The 11,908-nt window shown below is 35.5% G+C and overlaps 1 protein-coding gene across 1 annotated transcript in view; it reads right to left on the bottom strand.

The window, feature by feature from the left end:
• Positions 1–252: 252 nt before the first annotated feature.
• wnt3a.L (Wnt family member 3A L homeolog) overlaps positions 253–11,908 on the bottom strand; it is a 54,751-nt gene continuing 43,095 nt past the window's right edge. Inside the window, exons 3-4 of the mRNA XM_018267039.2 lie at positions 3,417–3,682; positions 253–1,585 (exon numbers count right to left, since the gene is read on the bottom strand). Of these exons, the coding sequence (XP_018122528.1) occupies positions 1,106–1,585; positions 3,417–3,682 (746 nt within the window). The 3' untranslated portion in view covers positions 253–1,105. The remainder of the gene's footprint in view (positions 1,586–3,416; positions 3,683–11,908) is intronic.

Here is an 11,908-nt window from a genome sequence, read left to right as displayed (position 1 = left end):
TTTCCTTCTAACTGATATAAACAGGAAAATTGGGATAAATACTGTCAAAACCATCTATCCTAAGAATATTTGGCTTCTTATTGTTCCAGCAGTCAGACCCATTTCTATTTCAAATTCTGTAGAATAATGGGTAGTGATGGGCGAATTTGCGCCGTTTTGCTTCGCCAAAAAATTTCCTGCAAAATTTGCGAAACAGCGAAAAAATTTGCGAAACGGCGCCTGCGTCTCGTTTTTGACACCGGCGTCCATTTTTTTGATGCCGGCGTCCAAAAAAAAACGGACGCTGGTGTCAAAAAAATGGACGCCGGCGAATTTTCGCTCATCACTAATAATGGGGAGTGATGAAATTAAGTGCGGGTTTCCAACTCAAATCCTTTGAAATTACGTGACTCATATCTCAATCATTTAAGCAATAGGGTTATTGTCCACACACAGTCTGCTCAGCCACAGATAATTCAGAACAGTATATGTCAGTGAAGGATGTGGTTTCACAAAAGGCTGGTTTTTGTGTCAATATTTAAAACAAACAAAAAAATGTACTTTAATTTAGAATAGTGAATTTCATATCATACTGAAATCTGGGGGAAAGAAATACCAAACTGGAATTCTTCTTGTCCATTGTGTTGTATCTTTCTGTTGAGTGTTTTGTCCAGTAATGTTTTGTTCCCTTTTTTTGCTTAATGAAAAATTAAATATCCAACCGAAGTTGCACAAAATCCTCATCGACTCTCTTTGTCAGTCCGAAAACAGTGAGAACTGCTGAAGGACATCACAACAATGACCTATTTGGAATGCGATATTGGTAGATTATCTGTTGACGTTGCATAATCACATCTTCTGTTACATATTGTACTATTGAAGTTTCAGTTATCTTGCATTTCACTTCATGTCATCACACCTATGACAAGAACTGCAAAATTACCGGGATATACTGTGTATTGTTTGTGAAGATTGTATTTAAATCTCCAACTGCATTGAGCCTTTCTAAGAAGCCTTTACATCAACTCTACTCAATCAGTCAATAGTCAAAGTCTTACTGATCCATGCCTGAAAAACCAGGCCTTGAGTCATGTCTTACGATTGAGCCTGGCTTAGGAATAGACGATTATTTGCAGGTGTGAACATCATATACCCTTATACATTCTTGACAGCTGACGTAGCAACACCAGTGGAAGATGCAGTGACATTTTTCTTTCCTTTTCTCAGTCCTTGTATTGTGTCCTCGACCGCAACATAAAAGATCACAGCCATCTATTCCATGAGATGATACATTGCACACCCTATCGCGGGTTCCAAAAGATCCAGTTTCTGGATTGGGCTCACAAAAATTGGGAGAGCTCTCATAGTAAATCAAATCTCTCTCTGTAGGTGGCTTAAAGAATGTGTATTTGGGCCTCAGGGTTTCAACCCATCCCCGGGACTCTCGATGTTTTTCTACCACCATTTCAGAAGCACTGTCGTATTTATCCTTAAGATAGTCGCCAATCACCCTGAAGTCTGGCTGGGACCACCAGCACGTCTTAACTTCGCAGCTTCCAGACAATCCATGACATTTGCATTTAAGATGCCTGTGATCTAAGATTGACTGAAAACGAAAAATAGTGTTAGTTTCGACAATTTCCAGAAGTAAATATTCAGTTACTATATCTATCATTCACGTAAAGGCTCTGATGAGACAGAAACTTCTACAAACACCAGAAAAACATTTATATTTTATAGTTATAAACAATAATCTCTACTGAATAAATTAACCCTGGCTTTTATTTAAAACATACATTATTACTAGGGATGCACCTAATTCAATATTTGGGATTCAGCAAATCCCCAAATCCTTCATAAAAGAACTGAATCCTAATTTGCATATGCATTTGTATATGCAAATTAGGGCCAGGAAAAGAAAAAGTGAAACATTTTTTTTACTTCCTAGTTTACTTCCCTTTCTGTCCCTAATTTACATATGCAAATTATGATTAGGATTCGGTTCGGCCAGGCACAAGGATTTGGCCGAATCCTGCTGAAAAAGGTGAGTCCTGGATTCGGTGCATCCCTAAATATTATTAAGTAGTTTCTAAGTTTAATGAACAACTCATGAATACTCAAGGGGCTTTAAACATATAGAGAATGGTTGGTTAGTTTTGGAAACAGGTCTTCCACCAAACAGTTTAACATAAGGTGTACAACTTTATGTTTTTTTTTAGCAAAGGTCAAATTTTAGAGTTTTTAATACCTCAAATGAACTCGAATGGTATCTAAATTCTGCGAGTTCCAGTTGCGAAACCCAAAAACTTGAATTAACCAAGTTTTCCCAGGGAAAAAACGAGAATTGCTTGAATTTTTGAGTTTTTGGTAAAAATCCTCCAAAAAAACCTCAAACATCATGCAGGCTGTTAATATCTTCAAATGGTTCAAGGGAATTTTCGAGGAAAACACAAATTGAATCTTATTAAAGAACCCCCTATATTTTTAAGCAATTTGGTGGATCTGGGAGTGATCTGGGATATGATCCCGTAAGGTAACTCATATATAGAATATTGGTATGACCTCACATGCTTCTTTTTCGCAAGTCATTATTCAGGTTGACCTTCATGACCAGAATTCTGATTTCATCAGAAGATAATGCCCTTAAAGTCATTTCTAATATTTTGTTTAACTTATTTACCTAACTTGTATGATGCTGCACTTAATAAGTGTTAAGTAGATGCCTACTTGCTACACAACAATCATTTTTTGGGTGAATAATCAAAGTCCAGTAATAAATAAACAAAAACATATTTTATTCTACAAGGCAGCATTCAGTTGCAATTTTCCTTTTGTGTTTGATATTTAATTTTTAATATTTCACTTAATCACTCCAATATTTAATAATAATATTTCACTTAAACACACAATCATCTGTAAATACAACAAACGCAGATTGCAAGCATCTTTAAATCTCTTTACATTTTTTAATTTAAAATCTCAAGAACACATTTATAATATCAGGCAATACAAAAAATAAACATGCCTAATTACAGTTTTATATTAAATTCCATAAACCCACCAAACAATCTGGCTGATTGTTATGATAAATAAATTAGAAAATATTTTACTCTTTTGCCTTTTTGTAATGTTTCTATTTATATGACCAATATTTTAAAAGAAATAATGAATTAGTCAGAAAGGAAGACTACAAAATCATCATTTATGAGGCATTTACTTTATATATGTCCATTCATAGAGTCTACTCAACACTACCAGTTTGTCATTTAGATAAAAGCTGATTTATAACGTTTACAAAAATACAAAGAGTTTGTGGGTGCAGACCTGAGTATCATGGAAGTTCTGCTTTCATCATTGGTTTCTCAAATGATATTGTCTAAAGAAAAGTAGATGGAGTGTCTCAAAATATGAACTTAATAAGTAAAAAAATATCTTACTGTTCTGCCGGCTTCATTGTTGTGCCTGTTCATTGCTGATCGGGCATCTGGCCTGTTCTCTCGTGCATCTGCAAATTCTCGAGACACCATGCTTCCAAAATCCATATCTTCACTGCAGCCTCCCCACTTCCAGCCTTCCCCAGGAGGTCCTTTGTGATGGGTATCACAGCCGCAGATGGTAGCAGATCCCTCAGCGCAAGATCTGGTTACAGCAAATGCAACTCCAGCTGAGGCTATGGCATGAACAAAGGATGACTCTCTTGTGGCTGTGAATCAAGAAATTAAATAAATTCGACTTTGCAGTGAGCGATAGCATTTCAAGGTGGTTAGTACATGCAATACCAAGACTGGGCGCTCAACGCAGAAGATGTTTGTCCTATTAAGTCTATCACTCTGTATAACTTATAATACTATCAAGGCATAGAAATATTTTTAAGCACTGTTCCATGAAATCCGTAAAAAAAATAGAAGATTCATTTATTCAATATTATGTTTACTTTCATTTTTAGATTTCATCTTTCTTTTTAAAATCTAAAAAAGATTTAAAACCTAATTTTAATATCAAGTTTCTAAAACCGGAAATTCTTTTAAGTTGCTAATTTTGATATGTTTATCTAAATAAACATTTAATACAGTAAATAAATATTTAAAAAATGTAAATATAAACTAAAAGTACGATTATACTTTTATTTTATATTTACATTTTTTCTTTCCAAGAATTAAAATCAAACAGAAGATGAGAAGAAGATAAAAATGATAATGGTTTTACTAAATATATTTATTATTACAATTTATAATATATTATACAAACAATAAAGAATATGTAATACACAATACTATGCCTAATACTTTTGCAGTGGCTTGACTGACTTTAAATTCTATTTCTATTAATTATGATTAAAAAAATTGAAATTAATTAACAATGTTTTTTAATCATAATTAATAGAAATAGAATTTATAGTCAGTCAAGCCACTGCAAAAGTATTAGGAATAGTATTGTGTATTACATATTCTTTATTGTTTATATAATATATTATAAATTGTTATAATAAATATATTTAGTAAAACCATTATCATTTTTTTCTTCTTCTCAGCTTCTGTTTGATTTAAATTCTTGGAAAGAAACATTTGGAATACTTAAAATAGATGCAAAAATAAAATAACTCGCTTTTAAGTATATTTTTAAAATAATGCTGCCTGGTGAAAAATAGAGGGGTAGTTTATCAACATTAGAATTTCAGTTTATTTGCAGAATAAATCGTGAATTCAAGTTTCCAAAACTGAAATTTTCAAAAGCATGTAGGAGTCAATGAGAGCTATGTTAAACTTCAAGATTTATTTCATTCAAGTTTAATTTGAAATTTACTAGACTCTTGAAAATGATGGGTAGAATGCAATTCCACTGTGTTCAAGTTATTTTACACAATTGAGTTTTTTTAATTACATCTTTTTAATAAATAAACACAAATTTGAGATTTACTAGTTTTTCCTTAGAATAGAAAAAAAATTTGAAACTTTGATTTGATCAAATCTGCCTCCGAGTAATGTAACCAGATCATTCAAACATAAAGCAGAAGTCCATTTTTTGGAAGCTAATACACTTGAAATGATTATCACATAGCCCAGAATCTGATCCCCCAGAATGCAACCAAAACAGTTGGCAACTAACACATTCATACAAATTGGTAAATATTTTCCTAGTGAAATGTGAGAAAGGAAAACACATCAGAACATGATCCAGAGAAGAAACTTTCAGTATTGGTTTAGATGAAACACATCCTTGTCCCTGCCAATATTCTGTAAGTTATTCCGGCAGGATGGGGTTGAGTAGATAAATCGGATAAAGTCAAACTGAATAAATATCTGCACTGGGATTACATTTTTTTTATTGCATTCCATGAATAAGATGTGGTGGGAGGGGACGTAAGCTTTATGGTAAAGGTTTTTAAGGACAACTAATATTTTATATGTATAAATGTATATATACTTTGGGGCACAATTACTTTGCTCGAATGAAGGAATAGAATAAAAAAAACTTCGAATTTCGAATGTTTTTTTGGCTACTTCGACCATCGAATTGGCTACTTCGACTACGACTTTGAATCAAACTATTCAAACTAAAAATCGTTCGAATATTTGACCATTTGATAGTCGAAGTACTGTCTTTTGTAAAAAAAAAACTTTGACCCCCTACTTCGCCACCTAACACCTACCGAACCTCAATGTTAGCCTATGGGGAAGGTCCCCATAGGCTTTCTAAGGTTTTTTTGGTCATAGAAAAATCGTTTGATGGATTGATTAAAATCCTTTGAATCGATCGTTCGATCAAACTAATTCGATGTCGAAGGATTTACCGAGGGTTAATTAAACGTCGATATTCGACCATATGTAAATCTGCCCCTTTATGTGACTAAAGCATTGAAACGTTTAACAGTTTTGTTTTGTTTTGTTAACACCTTTGAGTGCAACATTCTTTACTAAAATATATATATATACAAGACCAAAGTCACTAACACTCTTTGAATATGCAAAGGTCCATTTGCATACAAAAATACATATGAGGTTTCAGGACCCTTTCTCAAACCCTTGGTGAGGGTTTGACACTGTGAACCCAGAGAAGAAACAAGGTGGATGCGCCGAATCCACGATTCAGTTTGGGATTCGGACAGGATTTTGCCTTTTTCGGCAGGATTGGGATTCTGCCTGGCCGAACTGAATCCTAATTTGCACAAATTGTCATAAAACAAGGAATTAAAAATGTTTTCCCCTTCCCATCCCTAATTTGCATATGCAAATTAGGATTCGGTTTGAGTTTGGTATTCGGCCAAATCTTTCACGAAGGATTCAGGGGTTTGACCCCTAATAACGTCTGTAACTTCTACAGAGATAAAGGTAACCCATTTAGTAAAATAGGATGAAATATCGTTTTGCTGTTAATTAGCAACTTTGGAGTGTGATACCATTTTGGGACCAATTGAGATCCACTTGGATTGTCTGTACTTTAGTTACAGCTTTGTAAATCCTATCTATTTCTCTATGTATCTGTCTATGTATCTACAATCTTGGATGACATGTTCCTTCAATGATAACTGGAAGTTCAGTTTTCTGGTTGCAAGTGTCAATGCCTTGAGTTGTTCAAGTTCTTGAGATGGCACTTTTGTTTTGAGTAGGTCATGCACAGTGATAAACTCCACTTCAACCAAATAATTAGTATATAGACATAATAGTGTTGTCACTTTAAGAAGCATTGGTTACTATTAACCTATTTATATACACAAATGTATGATTTAATGAACAAGCAAGTATCTGAGTGCAGACCGTAAAGCAAAAGTCAAGAATAGTTCAGGTAAATATTTTAAGATGACTGCAAAATAAATTACTCAACCAAGTGTTTAGGAAGTCAAAAAAAATTCCATGTATTTTTAAAAACCTACCTTACATCATAATTTTATTTTAATCCCGAAACCACAATTGAATGAAGAATACAATGTACTTTTGCTTCATGTTCTATCAATTAACACCCAAATCTGCAGTGCAGACAGATATTTTGGAAGCTAAGGGATATGCTGAAAGGAAATGTCGTTGATGCTGTGCCACTTCCCCTATACATAAGGCTTTGTGATTAATTCATTGTCGTTTTTTGGAGCCAAAATATATCAGCGTGACTAACAAGGTAAATGTAACTATAGAACTCTGAGGTTTCCATTCTGACAGGTATAACAATAACAATACATTTGTAGCCTTGCAGAGCATTTACTTTATAGAAGGGGTGAGCGACGCCCATTTGAAAGAGTCAGAAGAAAAAGAAAATAAATAATTATAAAAAATAAACAATGAAAATCAATTGAAAAATGTGCTTAGAATTGGCCTTTCTATATCATACTAAAAAGAAACCTATCTCCAATATACAAAAAACGTGTACTGTACTGTATGCACTGAAATTCCCCCTTCATTTACTGCTGTGGATAGGAATTGTCAGATGGTCCCTAACTGCTCTGCAGGGAAACAATCATACTTATGAACAGCAGGGGGAGCCCCCACCTTACTTCCCAGCCATGTGGAACTCAAGCAGCTTTGTTTGTTTCCCTGTAGAGCAGTCGGTGACTGTGTAGAGATTTGTATCGGATTTTATTTTTGCCTTTACGTCCCCTTTACTGTTTCCAAATCCAGCTGCAGGGATCATGGAGCCAGATTTAAACAGATAAACTGGGATTCGATTTGGAGGATTATTTTGCTGCAGCAACTGGTTCTACAAAGTTGGAGAAAGTTTGTATTAAACAATATAAAAACTATAAAATCCACATTAGATTAAATGATAACACAGGACCCAGTTCAGTCTGTATATTCTGATTATTAATCAGTCTTGCTGTATCGGGTTCTTACAGATATGATTTAATGTGTGTTGTTTTGATAATTTATGATGATCCCTAAGCAGCCCAGATCACACTGAGTATGTGCACAGTCTTGGTCTTGCAAAGATGTATAACAAAGTTACAAGATGGTGACCCCCTGTGGCCAACTTTGAAAGCAGAAATCATTTGTTTGATTAGGCTTGTGGTGCAGTAAGTTCATGTTTATGTTTAGTATACAAAATACAGCATTTCTAGCCTTATTCTATTTTAGACTTTACTTCCGCTTTAAAAACTAGGTTAAGTTATTATGGATGACTTTAATTATCCAGACACTGACTGGACAATTATCATTTCAGTTAGTTCAAGAACCTACTAGGAATGACTCTCTTTTGGACCTGGTAATAACTAATAATACTGAACTCATTTAGGGAATAGTGATCATAAAATGGTCTACCTTGAGATTATGTTGCAGAAAGAACTATAAGGGACAAACTAAAACACTAAACTTTAGACAAACTTTGACAGTATAAGGGCATCTCTGCAACATATTAACTGGGAAAGGCTTTTCACAGGGTTAAACACCGAAGAAAAATGGGATGTCTTTAAAATGCTGCTTAATAAATAAACATGTCAGTATATTCCACTTGTAAGCAAGAAACATCATTGCAAAGCAAAACCGTTGTGGTTTGACAGAATTGTTGGTGTCAAGGTTGATAAGAGGAGACCTGCTTTTAAAGCTTTCAAGTAGCCGGGACAACTGAAACATTTGTCAGGTATAAGGAGGCCAATACATCATTCAAAAAAGAAAAAATCAGATAAGCTTAAATCAATATAGAAAAGGGCACTGCAGCTAGGAATAAAGGTAAGCCAAATTATTTTTTTTAAATATGTAAATAGTAAAAAAGTTGGTGGGCCATTTTTGTCAGAAGGGGGCCAGTTGGTTGTTGAGAAATGAGACAAAGCAGAGATTCTGAACGATTATTTTTCCATCTGCCTCCACAAATGAGGAACCAAGTAATGAAGATTTCCTTATAAATAGTCCCAATTCTATTAATTCAACAAATGATGCATGGTTCATGCAAGGGGAAAATCAAAAGAGACTATTACACGTAAACATAAATAATCCAGGACCAGATGGTATTCATCCCAGGGTACTAAATAGCTTAGTTATGTGATTGCCAACCCTCTTTACTTCAGGAATCATTGAGGTCTTTCATGGTGCAGAGAGACTGATGATTGCAAATGTGGGATCCTGTTCTCCGCCTCAAAACTATAGGTCAGTTAGTCTGACATCAGTAGTAGAAAAACTTTTTGAAGGGGTATTAAGGGATAAAATAGTTGACTTCATTTCAAATTATAATACTATGAGTTTGTGCCAGCATGGTTTTATGTGTAACCAATCTTTCCAAACAAATTTTATTGCCTTTTATGAGGAGATGAACAGGAACCTTGATTTTGCAGTGGCAGTGGATGTGATTTATTTGGACTTTGCTAAAGCAGAATGTCAATGGTTGAATTAAGGAATATTGTCCTGGAACATAGTATTTGTAATTAGAGAACTGGCTGAAGGATGGATTACAAATAGTGATGGTAAATGGAACGTTTTCTGATTGGACTAGTGTTGTTAGTGGAGTACGGCAAGGAAATTATTTGCTTTTTGGCACAACTGTCAAAGAACTTGAATGACAAGCTTAAGATAATATTTGTTTTCCTTAATTTCACCTAAATTTGGGTAAGGGAGCTCTCACATACTGGGACACCTTGTGCAAAAAGAGAGCAGTAAAAAATTCCAGCACAACGCCAACAATACATATGGCAAAATGGCTCCAACGTATTATCTCAACATGGAAAAGAACAACTGGAAAAAGTTGAGAGGGGTCACTGATTTATTTTTTTCTATCTCCCTTTGCAACGGAACACAACAAATGCTAATGAGATTTAAAATAATATATAGAACGTTGGCCATAAAAAAAAAAAAGGTGAAAAGGTTCAGAATGTAATCCCTCAATCAATGAAATATCTGCTAGTGTCAAGTCAAAACCGCAATCTGGGATTGACAGAAAACTTCCCTAACAATAGGATTGCCCCAAACCCACCTGAGAATGGAATGTGAGGCCGTATCTCAGTGGCCTGATCACATGTGACAGCCCCCCCTTTCACTCTGCCTGGTTGGTATGGCAAATGGTCCTTATTACCTGCTGGGTGAATGAATCCCTCTTTGTGCTGGCACTGTCACGCTGCATTAAACCAACAATGGCCCAAGATATTTTATATGAATTTCACCCTCACCAGTGATTAGCAAGGACCAGCTAAGTCATAGCAACCTAGAACTATGCATTGGAAGGACCCTGTTGTCGGCCAAAAGGGAAATCCCTATTCAAATGGTTTAATAAAACAATCTAAAGGGCGTGTGAATGGGGAAAAGCATTTTCATTTCTCTCTCCAGCCTAATCTCATGGTCTCTGAGATATTGTGCTCTGAGTATACCTCAGCAGGGTGCGGGCCGAAGGTCTCCCATCAATTCTTTTACAGCCCCTCTTTTTTTTCCGGCGAGGCAATGATATACTTGTGTGATTGCCTCCCACAGCAAAGTGAAACACACATTTTATCAAAAGGATGGACCTTCGAACACATCCTCAATAGTTACAGATTCTACTCTAGAGGTTACGGGTCATAACCTGGATTTGGGGACACCACCCACTCTTTTCAGGATTCTAGTCAAGGATGAGCCCTGTTGAACTTTAAAACATGTCACCTTCATGGGTTTTAGTCTTTGGCAAAGCCGCCGTTTGGGTCTTCTGGTTGACTGGTTAAGTAATAGCTGACAATAAAACAATGTCTTTGTGCTGGGTGGTGAACCCTCCCCAGGCTTCGAGAGAGATCTTTAATCTCATTGGTTGCTTTGGTTTTTCTATCCTGTTGTTACCAGGCAGAGAAATGATAAGGTCAATGAGATCAAACTACAAAAATAATCAGAATTGCTTGTTGATCTCCGTCTATGACTTCCTTGAAGCGACTGGAGAGAAAACTACCAGCTGTGATTATTATGGGAGACATCATCATACTCTAGATAGACATTAAAGAAAGGACTTGTTCATCCTGGCAGTGGGGGGATTGCAATAGGCGGCCACACATGATTTTTACGATTCGTATCACCATGTGAGCAAGCAGGTCCACAAGCACTGGCCCATAAAGTCATGCTGTTTACTAGTTGAACTGTCACCAAATAAAAAGAAATGTAATTAACATCACTGCTGGCACATTGGTTTGGCAAAGCCTTCTAGTTCCTCAAGAGTTTTTCAGCCTTCGACTACTAATCTGTTTATAAGCGGCTACTTCTCTGACTCTACTGGGTCATAATCTGTCTCACAACCGGGTATATATCGTATTGCAAGATCCGTGGTGAAACCTTTAAACTGAGGGACTTATAAGGAGGCGTAAAGTGAAACAGAAAAGGTCTCATCTCATGTTATGTAGCCAAGGGGAAATGAATGTGGCTATTACAATAACTATATGAAGGGCCACAGGACGGGGAATGATTACATACTATCACTTCCTGGTAGGTAGAAAGGCTCTAACACTGTTTTCTTGGCTTGATCTCTGGGCAACATATTCAATATGTTACATTATTTTTCTCCCTTACAGGATTTTATAGATTTTCCATGACTTCTTAATGTAATTGCAAACAAGTTCAGGCATTAGAGACTCATTAGGCAACAAGCAAAACCTCCCTGCTAGTAATAAAACTAATGTTACCAGCAAGAGCAGAGATAGCTACTAATGTGAACAATCACTCTGCCTATCTCTCTCTCTCTCTCTCTCTCTCTCTCTCTCTCTCTCTCTCTCTCTCTCTCTCTCTCTCTCTCTCTCTCTCTCTCTATCTATTATCTATCTATCTATCATGTCTAGCTCTCACTATCGTCTATCTAGCTATCAATTATCAATCTATCTATCTATCTATCTATCCGTCTGTCTGTCTGTCTGTCTGTCTGTCTGTCTGTCTGTCTATCTATCTATCATCTATCTATCTATCTATCTATCTATCTATCTATCTATCTATCTATCAATCTATCTATCTATCAATGCTAAGCAATATGTTGGCGCTATATAAATACATGTTAATAAAAATAATAATAATAT

The sequence above is a fragment of the Xenopus laevis genome, chromosome 6L, assembly GCF_017654675.1.
Source record: "Xenopus laevis strain J_2021 chromosome 6L, Xenopus_laevis_v10.1, whole genome shotgun sequence".
In the NCBI taxonomy this organism is placed as follows: domain Eukaryota; kingdom Metazoa; phylum Chordata; class Amphibia; order Anura; family Pipidae; genus Xenopus; species Xenopus laevis.
Note: the sequence above shows the minus strand (reverse complement) of the source record. Positions and strands in the feature narration are given on the sequence as shown.